Below are 27,440 nucleotides of genomic sequence, written 5' to 3'. Positions count from 1 at the left end.
CCAAATCCCACATCTGTAGAACATTTCAATAAAAATATCTGAGTAAAAAACTTTATTACATTTGAGCAAGAACAGCTGCCTAAAGCACATGAATGCATGCTAAGGAGTTACTTTATCAACTAAAGTGGGCTCGTGTACCAGAGTTGTGATAATAACAGCCCTAAACCTCCCAGCTATTTCTCTCTGGCAGGTATTAGCCCAGCTGACATGAATTCTTCATCATCCTCAGGCGAGTGCAGCATGGAGCAGAATGAGCTTGGAAGTCTCGCTTATGGTGTGGTGGGTGCAGAGTGTGGGAGAATGATCTATGATTCATGAAGCTGAAAAGACCAAAGATCACATTTCACTATCGCAAGGGAAACCATTAAACCATGACCACAGACACAATAAGAACCATACCAGCAGTTTCTGGGAGAGAAAAGCATGATGGTGTGGATTTGTTCTCACAGCATTTCTAAAGAGTTACCTTTTTTTCATTTCAATTTAAATCAACAGAGAAGCACAAAACACATGCGTTCAATCTGAAGTCACTGACCTACTTTTTTCACCTTCAGAAAAAGCGACACGAGTAGTTTTTATGATGCAAAAATAATACTATAGGATTGTGTCTCTGTGTGGTATTGTAGTCATTAGCTGACCCAAGGTTTGTTATTATACTGCAAAGAATTCAACCTCCCTTTGGGGATTGTTTGGAAGCATAGGGCAATCACTCACAGCAGAACAGTCTGGCTGCGCAGCTACCGTGCTCGGCAAAACATGAGAAACTTCCTCTTTCTCTGGTATGTTTGAGAGGAAGGCATCAGTAAGTGGTTCCCTCTCCCTGAGCGGCAGGGGAAAGTAGACCCTCTCGAGTGCCTCTTGGCTTCCCCACCTCCCCCATGAGCCAATATCCCAGTCAGACAGAGGGAGACACACACACACACGCACGCACGCACGCGCACACACACACACACACACACACACCACACACTCACACACACACATACATACATGCGCGCGCACACTTGCTCTCAGACACACAGTGTGGTTTCTCCTCTGGAGGGGAACATAAACAGGGCTCTCTGTCTGCAAGTGGAGATCTAGTTCTCATGACATCACCACCCAGCAGGAATGCTGCGCTCTGCCACGTCAAAGCCCTTGCCGCACACACACACTCAAACACATGTTAAGTGATTTATACACGTCCACATTTTTCCACATAACGGAGTGTACAATGCAGGCTCAAATAAATTTATTTTTACCACTTTAAAAAATTTCTTGCCATTTTAATTTCTCTCTGCCCAGATTTTGTTCCGCTGCATCTCCCTTTGCAAACATTATAACTCTGTCTTGCTCATTCTCTTCTCACCCTTTTATATCAGTGCAGCCTCTGCAGTTCACAGTGTCAGACCACACACACAAACCTCCCAAACACTGATAATGTATGACAGAGAACTAGAATAAGAATAAGAGCTCAAACTGAGAGAATAAAGCTTTATCTGCTATGAGAAACTTTTTGTATACTGTACTTCTATGTTTGGGTGGTGGCGGTGGTGTTGGTGGAGGCGGCGGTAGTGGTGCTGTGTATGGGAAATTACGCACTACTTCATTGTATTGGTGTTTGGAGGAAAAGCCCTATTGAAGCTCTCTACTTCCTTTTCACCTCTCTTCCTCTGCCAAACTCTCATCCCTTCGACATCCCTCCATCACTTCCTGCTTTATGCCCCACTTTCCTTGCAGCTTTGCCCCTTTGCATCCCACCTTTTTCTTCCCCACTTCACCATCTTTTTCCCGGTTTCTCCCCCTATCGTTTTGTTTGTCCTCTCTTGATTCTCTGAGGCGATTGGGGAAAGCAGGGACAGGAAGCAGCTTGGTTCTCAGACAATGGAACACATCAAAATCAAAAAGCAGCACCAACCTCACCAACTTTTCACACACACACATACACACAAAACACAGCAAGACAAACAGGACATTCCAGCTGCCGGCTGCACCGGATTCCTGGCTTTGGCTAATCTGAAACGGAGAGTGAGACAGGGAGTGGAGCGGAGCAGAACAGTGAGGCTGGGTGAGAACCGGGAGCAAGGGAGAGCAGCAAAGATGGAAAGTGAGAAGGCCAAATAAAGGAAGAGGAGAAGAAATTGATACAGTTGGGTGAAAAAAGCGTTGAATTTACACTGAGATCTTAAAAAGGAAAGGCGCTTCAAGAAAGTTCACCTTAAAATCTGTCTTTTTTCATCATTCAATTCAAATGATTTCAAAATAATTAATCCCAAAGGGAGTCTAAATGCTGTAGTAACTCATATCATTCAAGTATTTTCAAAAAGTCTTTGTGGATGGAGATGCCTACTGTGGCCATGCTATTCCACTTGTTTCTATCTCCCTTCAGTCCTCCATCTGGGATTTGTCCTATTGAGATCAATTAACTAGGTATTAATTGTGCCAATCAGTGAACAAGAGGAGTTGTGAACACTCGTCAACTTTCTGTGCTGTTTTAAGAATTGCAGTCTGCCAATATAATGGGTAGTTTGGCAATGGCAGCAGAGGAAGCCAATGGGTCAATGTTGGGCACACTTCCAAATAGCTAACAGGCAAGTGATGCAGTGGGCAGAAATCATTTCTGATAAGAGTTCAGTCTTGCAAGGAATCTGAAGAAGCCTCTGTTGCAATAGTGACATGACAGTCGTACATGTTATGACTTGCTGACAGCTCTATACTGTGACAACATTTCACAGAAATGTGTCCTGGATGTCACCATCAGTTGTAGAAAAGCACTAGTAATGCTCATCCTTTGCTTTAGCAGCTTCTTTTAAAATCTTTGTCTGGTCGTGTGGACATAAAGCCAGGCAGAAAGAGGCTGGAGTCATAGATATGATCCTTACTTATTGTGATTGTTTGATGACTACTCTGACAATCATGCAATGCCAATATTAGTATTATATGACTATCACTGAAAGTTGTGGGTTCAAATGTAGCCCCCCCATGAGCCACTGGAAAAGACAAAGTCTTTATTCACACATAAATATATAAAACTTGAGGTTAAGTTATATCTTAACTTTCTACTTTCTTTAAATATAATTTATGCAGTTCAATATGTCTAACATGTCTAAAGTTCAGAGAAATTCTAATGTATGTAACATAAATAGCTTGTAATACAGCTTGTTCCTAAACATTTGTTTCAAACAAAACACAGTTCTCCCAGTTGCTCATTTTGTGAAATAAAAAGAACAGAACCTCACAACCAATGTGAAAACAAGACAAGATAAAGTTAACTTACTAGTTAACAGTTCCAAACTGTTAACTACATTTATATATGGCTGTGCATATTTCTAGAAACATTCTTGGCCAAAGCTCTCATTTCTTATTCCAGCACCTATTTACATACATTTAATATTCTAGAAAGCAGGCATCCACCTGTTTCCCATAGTGAAAAAAGTGATGCTCGAGCACCTATAGTCTCAGACAGGCACGGAGACAGACATAGATTTCTATCATTCGCGCACTCATGCACACACAGGTGTCATTGCATAGCTATGCTAACCTGGGGCCAACTTGACTGTGGGAAAAAGAGGCAGATCTGCTTTGTTAAATGCTTGCTGAGTGATTGCTCATCTTCTATCCAAGAGCTTGCACTAATGTCTGTTATTTTCAAACGCCTGCAGACTTTCTTTTGAGAGATTTTTAGTTGAACTAAGAGAGTGAAATTCTTCTAAAGTTTAAGGCAATTATAAAGATTACAATTAATGTATGCTCATCTAATAAATGAATAAATGATAAATCAGTTAATGGACAGGTTATAAGATAAATCTGTATAAATACTTGATAACAAAAACAGCAAATGATTCAATCACATCAACACGTGCCAAAAGATAAAGATAAAACCGAGTGACTGAAAGCATAAGCAAGAAGATAAAAGTGACTTCGAATGTTCGTTGGTGACACACAGACAGCTTTGAGTATTTCAGAAACTGTAAATCTACTAGGATTTTCACATACAGTCATATCACTGATTTAAAGGATGACCCAAAAAGGAGAAAATATATACTAGGCAGCAGCTGCATTTACATGAGGGCTTAGTTGTCAGAGAAGGATGGGCAGAATGGTTTGACCTGATAAAAAGTTAACAGGAGCTAACAGGAGGTGCAATTCTAGATTCTTTTAGAACTTTTAATGAGGTTTCAATCTACATCACTGATAAGTATGCTGGGCTAGCTTCTGAAATTTCAGGTTTCAAATATTACTGCACAGGTAAAATTATTATTTCTACTTTTGACTTCAGAAAGACCAAAATAAATTACAAACAAATGCTGAACTGAACAGTTTACAAATCATCTGAGGCTAAAAGCACTATTCATGTAGATGTCTATAAGAAAGGGCACTTTCAGTGGAAAATGGAAAAACATTACTCCTTACCAGCATCCTCACATCATTGCTGTTGAGACTATTAACATAGTGCTGCTGTGCTTGGTGCTCCAACAGCAGTGTTGCAGACAAGAGAGGTCAGCAAAGTTTAGTGAGGGAAGCTAGAAATGTCACTGAATTGTCTCAACATTCTCTATACATTTGTGTGGGACTCAGGAGTGGTATTTCCACCAAGACATGAAAAAAACTAAATAAGAACACTGAAGTTGGACTTCTGACTTATAGATGGAGTCAGTCGACTTACCCTAAGTTCAGTCTTCAAAATGACTACATTTAACACCACCGTGAATACTTTTAAGTTCTCACAGTAGTTCTCACAAAACAAATAGCAAATCCCACCACATTTCACTTTCAACCCGAACACTCACAGCTCAAGTGTGACTTAATTTAATAACTCTGACTTTCAAGAAAACTCGAACGCAGCATGTGTCCACGATCTGGTTCAGATTAAGAAAAAAAAAAGCTCTGGACATTATCAAAAAATTCTCACACCTTCTCCTCAGGCTGTTCGCACTGTGTTCAGGCAAACATTACAGGAACATCAAAAGAAGAACCAGCAGACTGCTACACAGCTTAGTGCCTCAAGCTGTGAAAATCCTACACTGTACTTTATGACCCTTTTCCACTAGCACCTCATCTCCTGGATGGCTTTTCATTATATCTGAGTAACAGCTGTAGTGGAGTCATCGTTTAGTTAGTCGGTCACAGAGTTTGAAAGTAGCACTAAGTGATCAATAATAACACAACGATGGAGGACAAGCAAGCAATACCAAATGCACTTAGTTGCTGTTGTGCTTTATCATAAGTTGCTATGATAAAGTAACTTATGAATCGCTGGTTGCTCTTGTGATACAACCAGCGACTCTCCTGACAAATCACTGATATCTCGTTTTCACCCAGACTCTTTAAGCTTTGAACCCCAGCAAGGTAGGTCGAAAAATTTGTTCTGGTTGAAAGCTTAGAATTACTTTGCTAGTTTTCCACTAGTAATCTTTACTACTGCAAATGCATTTTTATAGCAATCTTGCCTCATTTTGTTAAATGTGCCTAGAAAATACATAATATTGCCCCTTTAAGAAGAATATTCAGATGAATTATTGATGCCAATCCATCATGGAAATATGCCAGATTTAGGCTTACAAGCTAAAGAAAAAAATAATACCCCAGACACATAAATTAAAAAAAATGTTGGCAAAAGCTTCCCCTTTCAGTGAAGTTCTTTTGTGATGTGTGATGAATAATCTGTCTCCATGAGTCAACTTCTCATTAAACTGTAGAGGTCATATCCACAACAAACATGATTCCCAGCAAAACCACAGCAAAGTTGTATTAAATTTGTGGTAATGCCTCTTTCAATTCTGAAACGCGTCCATCAAAAGTGACAAAACAGTCACAATGGCTTTTGCTGACTTGCCACCCACAAAAAGCAAAGCATGCTTTAGACAAAGCTCTTTCAATTAATTACTGTATGCGTGCATGTGCGTGCATGTGTTGTGTGTGTGTGTGCGTGCGTGTGTGTGTGTGTGTGTGTGTGTGTGTGTACCGAACACAATGAGTGAAAGATTGACGTGCTTCCTCGAGGAGCAAAGTCAGTGTGTGGGTTCACTCTGAACACTTTGTGAAACTATGTGTGTGTAACAGGAGATGTGAAACCCTCACTACACACAGTGGGAAATATTTGGGATGGTTTCCCTCGGAATGTCTTGGCCTGCGTATGGAATGCCTCCCGTCCCCCCATCAACTCTCCACCGCGACCCCCTTTCTCACTGTCTCTTCCTCTCATCTATGAAGGAAAGGAGGGGGTGGAGGATACACAGATACGATCCTCAGTTTTGTCACTGCAGTGCACATGTATAGAACAAAACAAGAAACTTGTTCAGATTTGAGAAAAGTCTTTAAAGTTTATATAGGCAAAATCAAGAGTGCTGATGTGAACCAGAGCCATGTCAATCTAATAACAGTAATTCTGATTTAAAGGTGTGAGGTTGTTTATGACAGTCTTTGACATATCCAGCAGTCCTGACACTGATTAACAGCTTGTGAAGGTTAACATTAACTGTGTCTCAGCCTCTCACATTCCTCCGGTTTCTCAGCTTGCGGCTCTCCAAGAAGATCAAAGGATGGACGAGTCCTTTCTACTGCCCTGCTCTATTCCACCCCTCCTTATCCTTCACTCTCTCTTCCTCCTGCTATCCTTCATTCAATGAACTCTCATCTCCTTTCCCCACAAAGTAATCCATTCCAGCCTTTCTTCCCTTTACATCTTTTTCCTCCAAACTTTCTCAAGTGGTTAAATTTGTTCCCATCTTTTTTACCTCCCTGCCATCTCCTCTCTATTCTCACCCCCAAACTCCCCACTCTCTCTCTCGCCCCTCCCTCTCACAGTTTGGCGGTTCCTGTTGCTCTTGTTTTCACTTCCCCAGTAGTGCAGTGTGTGGGAACCAGCGCTTTCACTGCAACAGCGTCTTCAGCTGAGCCTGAACAGAAGTGCGACCAAGCCTTTTGAAGGTTCTGAGGTGCCTGTGTGTACAGCATGATGTTATCTGTGCATGTTTGTCAGATCTGAGTTGCGCAGATGCATCACTGTGCTGTGTGTCTGTTGGATTTAACTCACAGAAGATCTCAACGTGTCTATAAAAGGCTTGTGGTCACATTTCATAGAGCTGCACAACCCAACAGAAGTGTGTGTGCGTGTGAACATGCAGGGAACGTTTAGGTGCAGCAGGCATTAGTGGTGGGAAAACAAAGTAACTGCAACAATAGGCTGTGCAATGTTAAAATTGTCTCAATAATTTGCACATGACCATGATCGGCAAATATTAAACATTCGCAGCCCTTAATATGAGACATATCTTGTTCAAGTCAACAGGAAAACAAGAAAATGTGATGAGGACCAGATCTAAAAAACAAATAACTTAGTTGCATACTTATGTAAACACTTAATTTTTGTAGAATGACGCTTTTATTTATATTCAGCATTCAGTATTTTTAGGAATCTCTAACAATCCCAACTTGTTGATTCTAACACGTTTCACACCCTGTAGAGTTGAGAAGCACACCCTATATTTTATCTTCAGCTTTCAAGCAGATACCTAAATGTTTTGTCCATAAATCCATCCACCTTTTCAATCCACCACCATGTTTCACTGTATGCTATTCATTTGGGGGCATACACCGTGGTTTTTGCACCAAACAAACCTTTTAAAATTGTGGCTCAAAAGTTCAAATTTAGTTTTATCAAGGATTTTCTGATAAAACCAAATTGAAAATATTACACATACCTGCATATTTAGCTACTTTGTCAACTCCACTACAGACAACAAAGGTTAAAATTAGATTTATTTCAGTATTGGCTTGGCTTTCTGTTTGCTTTCAAATCCCTCAGGGAAAAATAGTTGTGTGTTTAGCTATTTTTAAGTGATAGCTTTCTGTTGCAGGTTGAGAATGCAATTACTGAAGGAAAAAATAGTGATTTTCCTACACTAATTGATTGTAATCGATCATAAAAAGTCATAACTAAGTACTATTTAACTAAAAGGTACTTTGGATGCCTAAAGTGATACCTGATCTGCTCTCATCAGGGCTGTAAATTCTTTTCAGAAGCCAAGGTATCTCTTCTATTGTTGGCTAGCGTCCAAGAACAAAGTTTTTCTTTCCTCCACTTTACAAGTGAAAATACACACTTGCATGGATATTGCCAGTTATTTTAAACTAAGATTCTTAATCTTCATTTAAGACATGTTGGTTACCAACAGAAAAAAAAAATCTACTGATCACAGGAATAATTTTGTTTTGGTTTAAGTTCATATAAACACACACCAGTAGCTGATGAAAGGTACAGAAAAACAGAAAAACAAGCAGGAATGGTGAGGCTTGTCCAGGCTTCAAAAGGACCTGTCAGTGTGTGACTGCAATAAAGTGGATAAAATTAAAGTAGACCCCAAACCAGTTACTTCAAAATACATCTTGCTACAAACCAAAACAAACTGCACGACTGTAGCTGCAACTTTAATAAAGTTTCATCATTGCGTTGAGATACTTTTTTAGAAATTAGAAATAAGTGTCTCTAAATAAATAAATGCCATATGTTTCAGGTAATAACTAAAATTACTTTCCAAATGTAAATGTTTCAAAAGACCTCTTATTTTAGATTATATCCAAAGTGAGATTGTTCATAGTAAATGTAACACAAAACATTCCAACACAAGTAGGTGTTTTACTAGAAAAATAAATTAAATGCAATATTTTTATTGTTGAAGTAAGAAGACAAACAGCATTACTTTAATACTTTTGGAGTCCAGGGAGTTCTAAAACAGCCATCAAAAACACATTTCTTAATGCCTCTAAAATTATAAAGTCATTAAGTCATTGGTTAATCCTGTATCTCTTCTCTTTTACTTTCATTTTTCACGTGACATTCTTCACTGGTGTATATGAATGAAAAGAAGACAAATGGTGACAAAGGAGGGAAACTGACCTGTCCAACGCTAATCAGAAAGCTTTACAATCAGACAACAAAGGGGTTAAGTTTGCCTGGGTGGGCCACAGCACAGCCTAAGGGTGAGCCTCTCTAGATCTGTGTAACACATAAGGACAAATAGCAGGATACTAAATTGTGTTAGCATTGTCACATTAAGGAGAAAAAGTAAAATCAAAATTGAACTTTACGGTAGGAGAATAGTATAAGACAAACTATGAAAGAATAAATTCCTTAACAGAGATTCCAGACATGCTAATGAAGAAAGTTATGTCAGAGGTAAGGATGAAATGTTTTCTTTCTCTGGCTTTGTTTGTATCTTTACTAGAGTAATAAAGCATTTAATTAATTTAGAGACACAATTTCCCTCTCTTTATGTCATTTCAGCAGTGAACCATGTTCTTCCTTATTATAAATAGTTGTTTAGCTGAGTTTGGACAGCAGGAAGCATCAAGGTGGTCCACATTTGTAACATTTCAAGCCTGACAGAGACACAGTTTGTGGCGTATCTTGATACATTTGTCTCCTCCTCCAGGAGCAGGCCAGAACACCCAGGTTTAGGAACCCTCTCGCAAAGATTCCCATTGAAACCACAAGAACAAACACACACACAAACACAGTCACCGGCAGACACATGGCTTCCCTAAACAGCCACCCACAAAGACATCTGCAGGTCAGGTAGCATAAATCACTAATTCACTGATAACAATATCTGAATTATTCTCCAGTCTCAACAAACATGGCAAACATGTAGGTAGTTACAAAGAATTAGTATTCAATGATGTGCATCAACAGCAACATTATAAATTACATTTCTTTATTTAATAGGAACTTAACTGTAAAAAAAATCTGTGCGAAAAAATAAACTATTAAAAACACTGCCTCTGTGTTAATAGTTTAAAATCACTGACTGCGACAGGTTGAGGATTCTGTAGAGTACTCTGGGTTTGAACTGTTAATGTCTGTAGAATTAAACAACAAAAAGCAGATTTTGTTTTGTTTTTTTTACAAGAAATTACTTGTGAAAAAGTTATTTGTGTTTCTCAAAAATCTTCTGAATTATACATGCTTATCTTTGCTTACTTTTTTTTCCATTTTTCTCAAATGCTGTCCTTTAAACTATATTGAGCAAATAATTGACTACTGCTTAGAATATTTTTTTTCCACTGTTAAGCACCAGTACAATTCAAAGCTCTGGTGACCACAAGCCGACCGATGTAATCCAGACGTCTGTCCTCCCTACCACATCCTCCAGTCACCGCTGTGGGTCTCAAAGCATTCCCAGACCAGATGGGAAATGCAATCCCTTTCTGTGTCTCCTGAGTCTGCTTCAGGGGCCTCCCTCCATCTGGACATGCCTGGAATACCTCCACAAGGAGGTTACCAGGAGGTATACTAATTAGATATACCAAGATGTTAATTTATAGCTTTCCACACGAAAGTTGTTCCTATAGTTGATCATTTAAAATAAGCTAACTTTGGCCTCTAAATCTCACTGTACTGCCCAATTTACTGCCAACAACACACTAATCACTTTCTTATTCCATCTTTTCCGCATCTTACTCAACCTTTCGTCAACTTAACAGCTTTGCAGCAGCTTGTTTCAGGCCCAGTAGTGTATGCAAAGTAAAACATTGCATAGCAATGCGTTTCTGCATAGTTTTAGGTTTTTATCTCCAGAAGAGTCCGACATGTTCCCCATTCACAAATGACAGTTTCTCCTCTGATAGCGTTCCCATCATTGCAAGTTAATGTGTTCTGCTTTTGTCTTGCATTTGAAACAAGAATGATCTCCACAAGTTTTATTTTCAATTGCGAACTCAGTGATTGCTGAACAAGTTTTAAAACCACAGAAGTACTTCCTTATTATTAATTTTAGAAATGTTTTTCCTTTTTCTCATAGTGTTTTGATTCAACAACAACAAAAATTTTATAAACACAATTACAACTTAATGTAGAATTAAATAAATGTATTGTATATATGTAGTAGTGTAGTATCTTTATACTACGACAAAGAAATTTAGTTTTTCCCTGTGTCATCCTTATGACCTGTAGAACCGCATAAAGCATCAAAAATATCTTGACCCAGCAAAATCAATATGTGGAATATCAAAAACAAAAAGGACTGTTTACATTCACGCTCCTGGATGGAGTCTCAATGCAGTACCTGCCCACATTGACAAAAGTCATTATGCAGATTATGCAAAACCTTACATTGGGAAGCCAGTGGTTGGCAGGGATATAAAAGACAGATATGAAGAAAATGTGTATATTATCACAACTAATATGATTGTCATCATGCTTACCATTTGGTTCATTTTCTAATGATTGAAGCCCTAATGACATGCTACTTACTGTTCATTGCAGAGGTATTCTGCTATGTTCAGATGAGACCAAATGTCAACGTTTATGTATAAGTAAGGTTTTGTGTCTGGGTAGAGGTAAACTAAACATTGTTTAATTTAACCATTAAACAATGTTTGCACTACACTAGACAATAGGAGAACAAAATTACAAGGAAACATACCTGACAGCGGCTGAATATGTCACTTGGAGTAGGCTGGACATTGAAGTGTCTTAGGACTCGAATAGCCTGGTCTCTGGCCTTCTCTGAACAGTCTAAGGACAGACAACGACCTTCACCCACCTGGGAACGTAACTGGAAGACAGTTGAAGCATGTTAACAAAACAATAGGGATAATAATCACGAATACATCCATGTAAACCCATTTGGCTTTTACATTGCACTCGATTTTGCATGTACTTACAGTTTGGAACGGCTGACCACATGTGAGGATGACACGGCCTTCATCTTGTGCCAACTGAAAGCGCACAAAAAACCTCCCCGTTAATTTACTGCACAATTAACGGGTTTTTATTAGTCTGAAGTAACTGTAAGTGCTGAATGCTGGACATTTACCGGGGTTCAGACACAATTTCATGTTAAAATTCCGCAATTTTTAATGCTCCTTTAAAAATATTTCAAATTTATAAATAGATGAACACACAACCAAGTGAAAGAATGGATGGATGGATGGATAATTTTATGGGAAAGAGTACAAGCCGTACATGAGCTGTCGCTACATTTAGCCGCTGAATCACACAACCGTGGAGACCTCTAAAATCATAATAAAATGGAGTAGCTGATGATGTCACCAACATTTTATTAACAATAGGTGGAAACATTCCAACTCCTCAAGTACCCAAAAATGACATTCAGACTTTATGTGGTTAAGTATGACATCACACATTCAAACAACTTGTATTTGCAGCACAAAAGATTTATAAATGTTTCACTGAAGAATCTGGATTTTGGCTAAAAAGTAAGTTTCAGTGGCTGTTTATGTAAACTGGATGTTGATCATATTACAACATTTGGACAAGGTCATAGATTTTGGTCTGTCCAAAACCTGGATTATATTTAAGAAAAAAAATATTTTTGTGGTAAAGGCTTTACTTCACAACTTTATTGTTTAAATTTTTTGTGGTACTTTGGTAATTTTTTAAATATTTTTGTAAGAAAAGAAAACAGACTTCCTCTTAATAGCTTTCTAACCAACCTTTGCTGCCACTCTGTGATCATCAGTGTTTTCCAGCATGACCACGTCAACTCCCAAACACCGCAGATATCTTCCCAGTCCTTGCAGCATGTTGTCACACACCACCCGCAACTGCTGGGGGGTTAGGGGCGGAGTGTCTTCTGAGGGCTGCTCGCCACACAGGAGGCCTTTCAGTGTGTCAGAATAAGGGGGACTGACCCTCTGAGCCCCCTGACATTCCTAAATGGACACAGAGAATAATGTGATATTTAACCGATCCCTGTAGGGGGATTTTCTTTTCACTTGCACCTCAGTTCAGAGAGGTCAAAGCACAGGGTGAGTTATACAACTGCACCCCTGGAGCTGATAGGAACTCGTGAAGGGCCTTTGTCAAACACTCATTGTCTCTCCCTGCAGGCTGAATGCTCAAACCCAGGGCCTTCAGCTGGAGGTTGCCTTTATTCATTCACACAAGTCACACAAAAGGTCACAGGTTATCACAGAATTAAGAATTGTCAAATTAGCACAGTTGCTCTTCTTTAAATAGATCTGGTTATGGTTTCTGATTATAGTCTGAATGTGAGATAACTGCACTATACCAACTCTAAGGAGGATATAAATGGCCTAAAGCCATTTCCACAACTCAAAATACAAAAAACAGTAATAAAATTTCTCACTTTGTCACACTGGCAGCATTTAGAGCAGCACAACATCAGGATAACATGAAATTCTGACACTATTCTTAAAATGTTGCCATGATGAAAACATCTATTATTAACCTATTTTCATCGATATTACTTGATTTATTAATCTATCATATTGTTAATCTGTAAGAAATTTTTATTGGATTGTGTTTTGTCATCTTTTTAAAACTACTGTTAGTTTTAAATTAGCAGGGAGTCTCATATTGATTTTAAAGTGCTTAAGTAGCCCTTTAGTATGCATTTAAAAATACTACTTTAATTTTACATAAAAATCTATGCCTTCCCTTCCCTCCAATGACATTCAAGTATGAATCTGAACATCTTTATAAAGATTTTAAACAGTTCCTATTAGGCACATTGCCGTATTTTGATTTGGGGGTTGCATTTTAGGCATCACTTGTGCACTGTAGGACTACAAATGAATTGCACAATGGACAAAATAAAGCTAACTTAATCTGTTATTTATCCTGGAGATGCCTTACATGTTCTATTCTCAAAACGTGTTTCACATAAGAAGATCATTGGTGGTGCACCGCCTCCTACATTCACTTTTTATGTAAATAATCACTGGTTTCTGTGTAAGTAATCATCATATGCAAACATGAAGATGGGCTAAAGGCTCATAAGAAAGCACTAAATGAGATCCCAAGAGAGTATCTACTGCAGAAAAGATGTGCTAACTGCACTTAACCTTTTTGCACTGAGACCATCAAAAATTCTTAATTATTCCTGGAATTTATCCCAATGATGGAACGTCTCAGACAGGTTTAGAGCCTTAATTCAGTCTTTTTGGGCTGAATTAATCAGGGTTCTGATTTCAGAACAATGATCAACTTAAAAATTAAATATGGCATGTAAGACTCAGCAGAAAGTGTCACTAAGTAGACATCCTAAAGACAGCCTAAAGATAATCATAGGGTTTAAGTCTGCTCTTCGTTCTTTACTCTCTGCTTCCCTATAGGGAGATGGGATAGCAAGAATAATGTCTGGAATGTTTGCCACATCCAGTCTTTGCAGAGTTTATATGCATACTTTGCTGTTGCTTAGGGCCCCCTGCTGGCCTGGGGGCTTCAGAAAAACCTGAATTCACCTACAACTGGTTTATAAATCCACTATTTGTGCACCTACTACAGAAAACCTTCAAAGTTTGAAATTCATGTCATAAGTGAAAGCTAAATTTATAATTGATGATGCTTGTGTTTGAGTTATCAAACATTTCATGCAAATTATTGCATGAAATTTTTCATGCAATAAAATATGATTAAGGAAGATATTATCTGCATGGAGAATATGTAGCTTTGCTAAAAAAAATTTAACTCCTGTCCACCATGTGAGACTGTTTTATTTCAATTAAATCTTAAACTTATAACAACACAACATTGTGCATTTCTTCAGAGTTTTTTAAAAAAAATAATTCATTAAGCTTCACATTCTGGCAATTCCTTTTGCAAACTGACATACCCATAAAACACTTTAATTCGATATCCACCTAAATAATAAAATAGGAATGAAGGCCTTTATGGCATGAATCAAAGAGTATCCTGACTCTGAGTTTAGGTTGGGTCCAACGAACTAATCTGGAAACTAAATATAGAGAAAAAAAATCTGACCATCTGTGATAATCCAAGCAGAAGGAATGTTTACATTTGTACCTGTTTTAAAGTAATGTCAATTAAAGTGCCATCATAAAATGCGGCCCTATACATTTAGAAATAGAACTGTATTGATGAATTGCTCTTATACCTATTCAGTAAGATGCTCTTGTGAAAATCATTCACATTATAGACTAGAAAGAAACATATTTTCCCAATAATGTGTAGCAGTTCCAGAATTCCTCGCCGAGGCATTACCTCTTTCCTAGAATCCTGTGCTGCCTTCTTGCCCCTTTTCTCCTTCTGCTTGTCTTTATTCGTCTCTGATTGGCCTGAAGTGATACTGCGCAGGTCAGCAGGCAGCCCAAAGCTCGCTGGGTTCCTGGACAGAGCCGAGTACACATCCAGCAAGCAGTAGGCATCTGCCACTAGAGAAGAGTTTGGAAAAAAAGAGAGAAGGACCAAGGGGGGGTGAATTATCACTTTGCATTTTGTCAGAGGATAACAAAATAATCTCTGATGTTCTATGGAGAGGAGAGCAGCGACCATCTGGCTCTCTGTTATTGTCTGTGTGTGCATGCATAATGCCATACCTGCATATCTAATTTGGCTGATGCGCAGTGGACGCTTCTCCCAGTTAGACATCTGCTCTGTCTTGTCCAGAGGCTTTCCCAGGACCTGCTGCACCAGCAAACTGAGGCCTTTCTCTGAACTGTCCTCACCAACCAGGACCTCTCTCGGGGCATTTTGAAATCGATTCACCTTTCCACGCTGAATCTGAAGAGGTAAAACACAAAACATACCAGTCTTCAGTCAGAAGACTGAATATTACCTACAGATGAAGAAGTTTTGCTTAATCTTTTCAGGTATTGGATCTAGAGATCCAAAAAGAAATTTAACCGTAATGTTCATCAGTGTAGATGATGTTACTGAGCTAAGAAAAATCTAAATGAACTACTAACTGTTTATTTGTTTTGAATTATAAAGCTCTGAAGCCAATTTAACTTCTGTTATAAAAGCTAAAATTTAAATCTCTGAAAAGTCCTGCGTCAGCCCGAGACATGAAGCATGAAATTTAAGCACCTCAACTGGTTCCTTTTCACTGTCAACTTGACTTTCTTGACTTTTTGGCAAAAAGAACAAGCTGGATTTGAAATGACTGCAGCTTTTTGGAAATCTCAGTATTAAGGTAGTAATATTACTTGCAAATATTATTAAAATACCTAATATAAGGTGCTAAACAGATTGAAATTTCAATTCTGTCACTGTTTTGTTGTCTAAAAATAGCGCATATTCTCTTGTGCACCCAGTGTAAAGTCGTCTCTACTCCTAATGAAAACAAATGACGACAACTCAAAAAAGAAACGCGAGAAGAAGAAAAAAGAAACAGTCAATTCTAGTTTTAGAAGAGAAATGAAAGGGCACAATTTTTAAAAACAGGCAATAGGATATTAACCATAAATCACAGACTGTTTTATCTCTAATATTCAACGCAATAGATTTTTGGAAACCTACTAGAAATTATTTTGAAGTTAAAATGTAGAATCTGTTTAAAAGAAGAGCTTCTACTTTAAAGGTTTGATATAACTGGACATTAGCAGCCTTAGTGCTAGAAATGCTAATGCCATTAGATTACATCAGTCCAATAGAAAATTTAAACTTGTAATAACAAAGACATATACTGTTTGGTCAACTGATTGATTTAGTTGAGTTTGTAGAAATGATGTGACTGATGGGTTAAAGGCACCTCTTGGTGTACTTTAAGAAGATCGAGCATTCCCTCCATCTTCAGGGGCTCCTCTGATAACTCAGGCCAGGTGGCAGAGAGACACTTGAGATCCCCAGTCATACCATAACCTGTACAGTGATTCAGAGATGTTCTTTGTATTTAAACTCAGTCCCTGAATAAAACTGATTACCATTTTATTTGGCTGTTACTTACCCAGCTTGAGAATATTTCGTTCATGAAACAAGGCCCTGATGAAACCAACTAGATCGGGGTGGCGACAGAATCCTTTTGCACAAAGGTCTAATAAGAAAACTTGGTCAAGAACAGCGAGTTGTATCAGAGCAACTTTCTGAGCAGTGACACAGCCGAACGTAGGCTGCCACTCCATGTCAACTCCTACTACACCAGTCTCCTGGAATGGACACACAAAAAGAATGTGTCAATATAAAAAAACATATAGAATTAAAAAAAAAAAACTGCTAGATCTCTGTACCTTGAGAACAATGCTTTGACATCTTTGTAGAGTTTCCAGCGTATCTACAAAGTAGACTTTGTCTCTGGTGAGAGGCACCTGGTAAAACTTCTGACAGTGAGACTGAGGTGGGATCCACTCCTCTTGTGAGAGATCGTTCAAACATATCTGTCTGAGCACAAAGAGAAAACATGTGCAACAAAAATATAGCAAAGGAATATGAAAAATAGGAAAAAGAAAGAAAACACAATATCCATAGAAAGTATGAAATAAAAAAAACTGGAAGTTCTATTTAATATTTTATAAAACTAAAAACTAATTTATTGCTAGTGACCTACAATAAAACTAAGATAGGTCACTTAGTTTTATTGTAGGACGTATCTTTACATATTTCTGGTTAACTCACTGTCGATCAGGTGGCAGACTCTGCTGCATTTCCCATACCCCCTGAGAAAGTCGATTTTTAGGGATATTGTATCTCAGAGACCACTGTGAGGCTTTCTGAAGACTGCTGTACTTCACCAAGAGCTCCACCAAATGGACTTGAAGCTCAAGGTCATCTGCCACCACATACTGTACACATATGAAACAAACTTAAGCACTGAACCGCTTTAAAAACGTAGTGGTGCAAGATAAAAGAATCTAATAAGCATAATCAGATTAAAACTTACTTGCACATGATCTGTCCAATTCTCCTCTGTCATGGATTTCTACCCAAAAAAACCCACAAAAGAAACCTAAGGTTTACTATTGTCATTGTATTTCATAATCTGTGCAGAAATTGACAGTGAACCTCAATGTTAAGAGTGACTTTAAAGCCTTTAAAAGTCTGCTGGCTGCAAGACTCTGCTGCATCACTTACGTCCCCAAATGTCTTATACACAAGATAACGCAGAGAATCCAGTCTCCTCTTGTGAAAAGCATTTGGACAGAGGCCTATGTTGACAAGAAGACGTAGGAGTGTGAATATGTGGAAAAGGAACAAAACACATTAAAACATAGTGACACGTTAGTCACCCACTTTGGTCAATTTTGAATTTTTCCATGAGCCGTACAACATGTCTGGTGAGCATTTTGGGTTGAATCTGTGCCATGTAGTGTGTGGACAGAGAGAGCCAAGGAAACTTCCTGTGGAAGGACAAATACATAAACTTATATGGTGAATGTAATTTTATTACAATTGTGCGCAAAACTTTTTTATATTCTGCTAAGATCGAAAAACACAATTTTACAGCTATGGAGTTTCCATTAAATAAGAAATTTAATTAACATTAAATGTAGGTAATTTTGTTCATGTGACATCATTTAAAGTCAGATCTTAAAACTTACATGAGCTATATTAATATTTCAGCCATGGCACTAATACTCATCAACAGTTGGAGTGACAAGCCCCTTATACTAGGGATTGGTTATGAATGTGTTTATGAAAAATTGTACTCAGCAATTTTAAAATTTATTGCATTCAATGCTTTGAAGATCAACTTTTAATGAACCGTGGATACACCACAGTTACAAGTTGCTTTTATACATATTCACCTGTTGTGTTATGCCTAGCCAATCACCAGTATTTGTTTCTGAAAGACCTATTATCTTATGCCACTTTCAAATGATTCTTTCATCTTATGATCTACAAAGGTTCCTTTCAACTTGGATTCAACTGAACTGTCCAGGCACGCAATGGGAGGGTCAAAGTTGATCCATCAATATCACACACCTGATCTATGGTGTGGGATAGATCACACACCACAAATTCTCAACAAGTACAAAGTAAGGGGATATGCTCAAGTTTTTGTTCTGCCTTGAATTTTCTTGAAACTTTGATAAAAATAAAAGCATAAATAGTTTTTCAGTTACATTCATTTTGAAGGGATTGTCAGGAGTGTGGCTAGTGATTTTATTCGAAACAATTTTTAACTTAGCATGTTTACCCACACCGAATAAATGTACTAAAATTAAAAGTTGTATTTTCTAAAACATTCATAGTGAGATTATGTTTATATGAAGACATTTTAGACATGTTTACCAAAGGTACCAGTAAATATGAAAAGCACAGTTCATTGTCAGTTCCTACAAATTCACATAGCATACTTTCTTATGTCCTCCACATTGAAGTCCGGGTGACACCAAGAGTCTAGTAACATAACAAGCTGCTTTTCAAGCTGTCTGTGTCCTTTGACAAAGGCCTCTGCCAAAGGCAGCTTGTCTTGTAAAATCAGAGGGATAAGCATCTGCAAAATAATAATGGATAGAGAACAGATAGAAATGAACAATTACAAAAAAGTTCATCTGAGAATCTAACTTTGAACTTGTTTTCTTTATCTTTTATTGTGCAGGGATAGACAAAACATTAATTATACATTTAAAAAAAATCTTAGTCTTACCTCCTCTGTATTTAGTTCAGTCTGCAATCCAAGCTTTATGCTGAGAGCTACTGCCTGTCAGAAGAAAACAGACAAAACTAAACAAGTGCCAAAATTAAGTTGCCTCTTTAAATTGTATGGACTAAGAGAATTTTTGTTATATCAAAAGTCAAATCACTCACTCACCTCTTTATAACAGTTCAAATCTTGGAGCTTGTAAATTTGCATACATTGTATGGAAGGAGCCAAAGTCTTAAGCTGGTAGATGCTGATTAAAGTCTCTACAAAGTTGGGCTGGGTGTCTGTTAGCAGAGCAAGAGCCCGTCGCTGGAGCTCCACTGCTTTGTCCTCAGCCAGAGAGCTCAGGCTCACCTGGAAAGGTAAACATGAATGAAAGATGGAAAGAACTGATACAACTTACATTGACACGGAGGGATTTTTTTTGGAGGTTGTAACACTATCTAAACTGTGGTTTCCCAAAGTGCAACCCGCAGGCCATTCATGGCCCTTTGAATGTTATTGTCCAGACCCAGACTGTAATTATACAAATTGTAATTATATAAAACAGAACTATACAAATTTGGTTTTGCTACTTTATACCTTCTTCAATCTTGAAACAAAACAGAATGCAAAACACATGTATTTGTCTTTTAATAACCACTCCTTTTGGTTTCATTTGCATTTTGTAGTAAATAGCATTTACTCGTGCAGATTTGGGTGCAACCATTTCCTGAAGATGGCAAAATGATACATTTCTGGAAAAAAACAGTGATCATTACCTTATTCTTATTGCTGAGAACTAAAATAACTGAACTGAAAAAAATTAGAAAATTGCATGCTTTTCTTATGTGATATCAGATATCTTTTGTACAAAAATCTGACTAGTGTGTTTCATTTGAATGTAACATGTCTAGTCTTTTGTTAAGCGGTTAAATAAAAAAAAAAACAACAATAAAATTATATATATTGTTTTTTAATTCAAAATAAAATAAATTTCAGCTTGACAATTTTGGAACATGTAGGAAAAGGTTTTGATGCAACTGGTCTACATTGTCACGGCAAAAGTTAACAGACTGTGGAAATACAAACAGTATTTGAACAGCTCAAAACCATATTTGCTTACACATATTAAGTGTAAGTCACATTGGAGCAACAATCTTATCTAGAGCCAAGGGGCTGAACACCTGGCTCAACTACCTGAGGATGTTCCTTCATCCACGTCTGGAATTCCATGAGAATGTGATAGCCCAGGGTGTGGCTCCGACCCTTCTGTTTCCCCGGACAGCTCTCCAGGATTGTTAGTAAGGCCTCCAGAGGCTCAGACAGCTTTGAAAATCCTTGGGTAGCCGCCAAATGTAGCTGTGGGTGGAAAGAAGAGGACGGAAAGTTAAAACTATGTTTATGATAGGAATGCCACAGCTTGTAGATTCAACAACTTAAGTCTTTCACATCACTCTTACTGTTTGCTACTTATATATATATATATATATATATATATATATATATATATATATATATATATATATATATATATATATATAACGAATATATATATATATATATAACTGAATATATATATATATATATAAAATTTAGGGCAAAGTATGCTCAGTGCTTCGATAAGAGCACAAACAGATGGATAAATAGAAGGACGTCTAAAACAGTCTTTCAATAAAATTATTTTCCTTGCTCGTTTTTCAGGTTTCAGACCTGAAAAATACCTAGGTGAAGTTCCGGGCCTTTATCCTCTATAGATTTTGATTCTAATAAGACAATGTTTTGCAACACAGATTCATGAATTTTATTTCAGAATATGAGAAACACACAGAAATATTGCTCTTTGTGCCAAGCAGACGCAGACATTTGGGACATATAAGGGATCCTGGCGTAAGAATCCAAAGCTTGGCATTAGGAAATTCCAACAAGAGAAAACGATATCTGTGTGAGAATACCTTGAACTGTGTCTTAATTTCCAAAACAGATGTCATCCACTCAATAACCTCCTCTCAAGTTCATTCAGAGCAACACAAATTCCTTCCTTCTGCTTTCCTCATTAAAACCCACACGCACACACACACACATACACTTCAGTTAATGATACTGGGGACTCTCAGTAGTTTGCTCCTTCCCGTGCTTCATGCAAACACACATGACCTGTTAAACCCACATACATTCATTCATGCATGAAAGTGACAATGTGAAGGTGACTCTTACCATCTGCAGATTATTTTGGTTCCATAGCTCAAAGAACTGGTCACTGAGCACTGAAGGGATAAAACACACAAAGGTGAGGGGTTCTGTTTTCATTAAAGCTTTATTTCAACACTAATGTTTGTCTAATTTACAAAAAAGTGCACATTTGCAAATAAAATCTGCAATAGCTAAACTTATTTACAGCACCAAACACTTTACCTTGCAAATAAAGGTCAATAATTATGCAATAAGTTTCTTCCTCATTTATTATTATAACACGATTATTGGCCAATTAATAATTTTTATAATTTTGAATAACATGTTTTTCCATGTTTTCTTTTGGTCAGGGATAATCATTTTAGTTTGACATTTTTGAAGCCTGCAATGACCTGGCTGATACAGATGTTTTTTAGGCTCTTTGACAATTTGAAGTTATTCCTCCTTCCATCTCAGATAGATAACATACGAAACAAACCCCAATATGTCATATTTAAGTATAGAAGAGAAGAAAAATAATCTAGCACTAAAGTAAAAAACGTAATTATCATTTTCATTATTCATCACTAAATACAGCCACTGTTGATTGTCCTGGACTATAGAAGTTGTATTAATTTCTCACAAATAAAATGAACTAATACAGGCTATAAATTGAAGAAATTAAATGCAACATTTGTTCAATTATCTGTGGACATAACTTTTAATCAATGCACAATTTTAGCAGTTGCTCTACAACATTAATACCTCAAGTAACTGTTCAATTAAGGCTTGGAAAAGCTTATAAACAAGGATTTGTTTGACCTTTACTGTTATTTCCAAGTCATGTAGATTTATGTTCTAATTTCTTGGTGGTTTTCTTCAAATATTTCCCTTTTTCCACCAAGATGTTAATCAAACTTTATCGGTAGTGCGAGATGAAAAGAAAATGTTTCTTCATTGCTGCTAAAGAAGATATAGCTAAGTACAAATGATGTCAGATATAATTTCTTGAACAAGCATAGCAGAGCAGCTATAATTGTGGATTAACAGCTGAGGCTGGCTGCTTGGGCAGCAGAGGAACCCACCATTAGCTCTGCATTCCAGTTGAATCTGCTGCTTGAATGGCTGGCAGAAGACACTGAGCACATTTTAGGCCAAATTACTTCCAATGGAGGAGTTTGGGATCAGAATTAGAAGTGTGGATGCCTGTATATTTCACTGATCCTTCCCAGAAGCTTCGTTCTTGGTTGTTCTGTGTGTTCTCGTTCTGTGTGGCCTCCAGCCTACCTGCTCCCCTTTACGATCTCCCCCCTTCCTTCCCAGGGCTAGTTTTCCTGTTCTTCTCTCCCTCCCTGCACCAGCCTTTCTTGATTTTGTCTCGGATTTCCCCAGGAAAAAGGCTATGCGCTGGTCATGCTGTAAAAAATACTGCCTTCCTGAAACACAGCCTGGGAAAGCAAGCCCATAGTCTTCTCTATGTTGGCCTCTAATCCATCGTAGCCAGACAAACTCTGTGCTTAAGGAGAAATATTGTATAAAATAAAACACACACTCTTGTTGAACATTCTGCAAGTAAATTATTTTTTTGTCCAATAACTAAATATTTTTTTACCAGCACAAATTAATCCTTTGGTATGGATACACTACCACTACACTTTCCAAAGACAAACTAGCAGAGCTCAGGGCTCTCAGTCAATATAAAAAATACTGAAATTCACTTTGGATTTATTGCAGATATTTCTAGACAAGTTACATAATGTTCAGTCGACAAGGATGGATAAGATGGGCAGATGGACAAACAGGAGGACAAATGGACTGACAGACGGACGGAGGGATGGATGGACGGACGGACGGATGGACGGACAAAGGGCTGAAACTATTAATCAGATTAATCATAATAATTGACTGTTAAAATATTTGTCAAATAATTTAGTAATTGATTAATTGCTAACTAGCATATACAAACTCAAAGAAAAGGTAATTTGCACAAACAATATATTCAGAGCAGTAATTAAGCCAAAACTGAACAAGAAATGTGTACATTTTGCATTTAATGCATATAAATGGAAAATCTGATTCCCAGTTACTAGGTATTTGTATAAGAAACAGATTTTTAGAGTAGCATGACTTGACACACCACATAATTTCACACAATGGAAAGCTTCAAAGCAAAGTAGTTATGCATCAAGTTCACAAAGATGGGCATCTTGAAACATCACAATCACAGTTCCATCAAATGTCGTTCAATTTATAGCGGCTGAATGGCTGCAAGGCTCCCTTTGCCCTGCTGTGTGGTTCCCTGCTGTTCTACACCCCACTCCAGCCCATTCATCCCTCTGACAAACATGCATAGACTATAATGTGCACAGGGACTCACACAAACACAAACAGCACAACCCACTTCAGCCTCACTGTTTGCATGAGAAGAGGAATGTTGAGCACGTAGCTTCTTTACGGTCTTGGCTGAAGTGCGAATGACAGAGCTGGAGGCACCCTCATTCATTACAACATAATAACCCTATCACCACATTGAATTACACCGACAACCATCGAGTGCATGAACTCATTCACCTCTGGGAAGATGAAGTCTTTTTTTTTGTTGTTTAGTTCACTGTAATCAGACTCAGCATTAATTTATTCCAACTATTGTGAAACATCTGCAGAAATATCTACCAAGGTAAAATCAACAGGCAGCTCTGGCTGAATGTTGTCAACCAGCTGCCAAAGTTTTAGAAACACCAAGATCAAGTATCTAATTGAGGCATTTGATGTTACTACAGCCACTAGAAGGGCTTCAGTGTGACTTGGAAGTCTTGCAAATGGCTCAAATCCACTGGACAAATGCCACAACATTCTTCAACAAGTACTTCTCTTCTTTTGTGTATTGTCAAAGGTGCTAGAACACAAGCTAGCAAATGAATAGAATGGCAGCATTTGGAAATTAGCATGCCCATTAAAGTACTGTTGATATGTCAGTTGTCCACTTAAAGCTGACCTACTAGAAGCTCAAGTGGATTTAAATCTCTTATAAATCTACAATGACATGTCCATTTTGAAAGAGGGTTGTCATTTGATTGAATTGTATCAATTAGGGCTAAGCTAGATTTGTATGGAACAGTTAAGATTTTTTTGTACTGCATTGAGCAACCATTATTATTTTTTTATACATCAGGATTATCGCATGTTAGCATTACTAACACTGCTGAGTCATTCCAATGTTATATGGTATATTTTTTGTAAGAGGGGGTATACTCCCCCATACTCTCTGAAATAAATAGTACTCTATAGCCCATATATCAAACATAAAATTCATTTATCTAAAACTGAAATGTACATGAAAGTACTAATTTCCCTTGATTTGGATTTCAGAACCTGGTGGGGTTTATTTAGTATCTGGCGGTTCCTGGTGGTGTAATTTTAAATGAAATTATGTTGGATTTTAAAGGTACAGAAGAAATGCACAATCAACTAACCATCAACTAACCAAAATGCTACAATATTCCCTTAGAGAATACTTTTCACAGTCCACTGTTGTCCGGTAACCCGAAACGATGTTCCTGCTCAAAAACTAGAATGTGGGACTTGAACCTTTTAAGTGTCATTACTAACCAATGCTGGTTTTATTTAGTGTGAATTGTTTTAGGCAGTAACCTTGTGAAACTTTAAAAGGCACAGAGAAATAACTACTGTACTGTTTCAGTGAAAGATATTAGTGCCACTCCTCCACAACTTATCGCAGTTTAAAAACTATTTAATCTCAATCAACTTTTCTTAAAAAAAATAATAATAATCCATTGTTCATTTCAAGTATCGCCTTTGCTTTTGTTTCTGGTTGTAGCCACTCTAAAAAATGTGTAAAACACGTATGGACTTACAAAACTACCATGTGCAATGAAACTGAGTTACTAACCCTTTTCTTCTAGAGAAGTAAGACTCATTTCTGTATCCAGGTTGATGTTCTGCTGTTACTCTGTAGAATGAAAGCACAGAGATCAGATTGTGAGGTATCCACCATAACTATTTCAAATTGTCACAGTATATACATATTACATCAAAATATGTTTACTGGTGAGTATTCACGTAAAATTCAAAGATACCAAGTTAAAGAGGGACAATGTGGGTTAGTAAACACAGATATGTATCATCGCAATATTCAACAATAACATTAAAACTGCATGTTTTCCTAATATGGCACAAACGCAAATACATTAGTGATTTTTGTAGGGCTAAATGCCTGGAAAGGACCCAGAATTGACCAGTACAAGTGTCAGTTATTACATCAACAGACTTCAAGACTACTACACTTATATTAGTTATAAAACTATTAAGAAATTTCAAACAGTGACAAAAACTTCTTTTATTTAGTACAATACTTTTCCTTGGACAACACACTTTAGGGAAACTAAGTTTGAATATTTCTGTGGCAGCCCTTCTCGTTTTCTCCCATTAATATATCCTTATAACTGTTTCTTTTATATAATCTCAGGCTACACGCAAGAGTGAGTCTGAACCTGGAGTGTTTATCCATCAATGCCAAAATATCTTGAGGGACTTGTCATATGCTCAGCATTTTTCTGTGTGCTCGTGTGTATGTGAGTGTGTATAAATCAAGCCCCAACAAAGGCATCAAAATGCGTGTTGCAATTTTAAGCAGCTGCATGGAAAAATAAAACTGTGGGAACAGAAGCCTGAGAAAGGGCAATATGCCAGCTGGCTCTAAAGCTTGATTTCAGGTTGGGGATGTTTTTAAAGCCTGAAGTCTGGTTGTTTCTCTCTGACTGTCTGCAGGCTTTGGATGGCCTTTGGCAGCGCAGTCTTTGCTGCACAGTGCGGGGAATTGCAGATGGGGAATGAAGACGAGGCGTTTTTTTGCCTGTAGCGCCACCTCGTGGTGGGGAAATCATCCTACTATTTTCTGTAAGCAAGGATTAACTTGTCTGTCATAGGTATGTCAGACACTGTGATTCTTCGTATTGGTTTCTAGCCTCTCCGGAAATAAAGGCATAAACCTTTCCGAAGTCCGTTGTTTTTCGATTCGTTAACACGCCTGTGTCACTATAAGCTAGCTCAAAAGCCCGATAGCTGGGTTGACATGTTTTCAGTTCAACATTCAGTTGTTTTAAACGTGTCAACCGGCTCAAAATTGTTTCATTCCTACTGTTAAGTAATTTCAATATTAAGCTAAATAGACTCACCTCTAGCTAGTTTGCTCAGTTAGTTAGAAATCGTCACGCAGACTGACAAAGTGTGAGCTTTTCTGTTTCTCTCGCTCACTCGCGTCTCTAAGGTTCTAAGTTCACCCTGAGTTTGGTTTCGCAGGCAGCTTTTTCTCTTACACAATTATTCACATTTTGGAGATTTTTCAAGTCCAACAGACCTTGAATATTATTAACTTTAAATACAATTTCAAATAATAGTATGATCCAAATCCATGCATGTTTTGATAATTCAAAACGAGAGTTTTACCGAAACATTTTCACACACATGCCTGTGAGTCTAAATAAGGGTCGAAATTCTTTGCTACCCAGGTTTATACTGACTCTACCTCCCACTTCTGGTGGAACATTGTAAATGCAGCCAAGCGGAAATCAATTCTTGGTAACATTGTATTCATCCTTAACAAAAATAAACTTGTTCTCTGACAAAAATAATTGTAATACGAATGAATAAGTAAAATCTAATTGTTTTTAGTTATTTTGTAAAATAGAAAATTGGTAGATTTGGACAATAGATTCTGGACAAGTGGTCCAAGTTGTGTCCCTTATTCTCATTTCTGATTCATTTAATCTTACGATTGACAGTCATAATGCTTTAATTTCAACATTAATTTACAACTTTGCTTCACTCACTAGGACGTATTTTTTATGTGGTAGCAGTTTACCTCTAATGTTTTAATTAAAGCGAACACTTCTGGGCCACTAGATGAATATGCTTCTTTTGTTCCAAGATATATTTATAGTAAATTATTTGTTTTCCTTTATACTCACCATTGTTTGT

General features: G+C 37.5%; 1 protein-coding gene across 1 annotated transcript in view; it reads right to left on the bottom strand.

Annotated features, from left to right (window-relative positions):
- Positions 1–26,723, bottom strand: part of exd3 (exonuclease 3'-5' domain containing 3) — a 42,837-nt gene extending 16,114 nt beyond the window's left edge. The window contains exons 1-19 of the mRNA XM_055040227.1: positions 26,639–26,723; positions 25,354–25,413; positions 21,489–21,538; positions 20,472–20,633; positions 19,461–19,646; positions 19,296–19,349; positions 19,003–19,142; positions 17,936–18,042; positions 17,777–17,850; positions 17,586–17,624; positions 17,321–17,487; positions 16,936–17,086; positions 16,656–16,854; positions 16,461–16,570; positions 15,307–15,490; positions 14,972–15,141; positions 12,439–12,657; positions 11,647–11,700; positions 11,406–11,537 (exon numbers count right to left, since the gene is read on the bottom strand). Coding sequence (XP_054896202.1) covers positions 11,406–11,537; positions 11,647–11,700; positions 12,439–12,657; positions 14,972–15,141; positions 15,307–15,490; positions 16,461–16,570; positions 16,656–16,854; positions 16,936–17,086; positions 17,321–17,487; positions 17,586–17,624; positions 17,777–17,850; positions 17,936–18,042; positions 19,003–19,142; positions 19,296–19,349; positions 19,461–19,646; positions 20,472–20,633; positions 21,489–21,538; positions 25,354–25,381 — 2,226 coding nt within the window. The 5' untranslated portion in view covers positions 25,382–25,413; positions 26,639–26,723. The remainder of the gene's footprint in view (positions 1–11,405; positions 11,538–11,646; positions 11,701–12,438; positions 12,658–14,971; positions 15,142–15,306; positions 15,491–16,460; positions 16,571–16,655; positions 16,855–16,935; positions 17,087–17,320; positions 17,488–17,585; positions 17,625–17,776; positions 17,851–17,935; positions 18,043–19,002; positions 19,143–19,295; positions 19,350–19,460; positions 19,647–20,471; positions 20,634–21,488; positions 21,539–25,353; positions 25,414–26,638) is intronic.
- Positions 26,724–27,440: the final 717 nt, after the last annotated feature.

This window comes from Poeciliopsis prolifica, unplaced genomic scaffold (assembly GCF_027474105.1).
Source record: "Poeciliopsis prolifica strain line A6 unplaced genomic scaffold, Auburn_PproV2 SCAFFOLD015, whole genome shotgun sequence".
Lineage (NCBI taxonomy): Eukaryota > Metazoa > Chordata > Actinopteri > Cyprinodontiformes > Poeciliidae > Poeciliopsis > Poeciliopsis prolifica.
The sequence above is the reverse complement of the archived record's forward strand: the minus strand, read 5'-3'. Positions and strand labels throughout refer to the sequence as shown.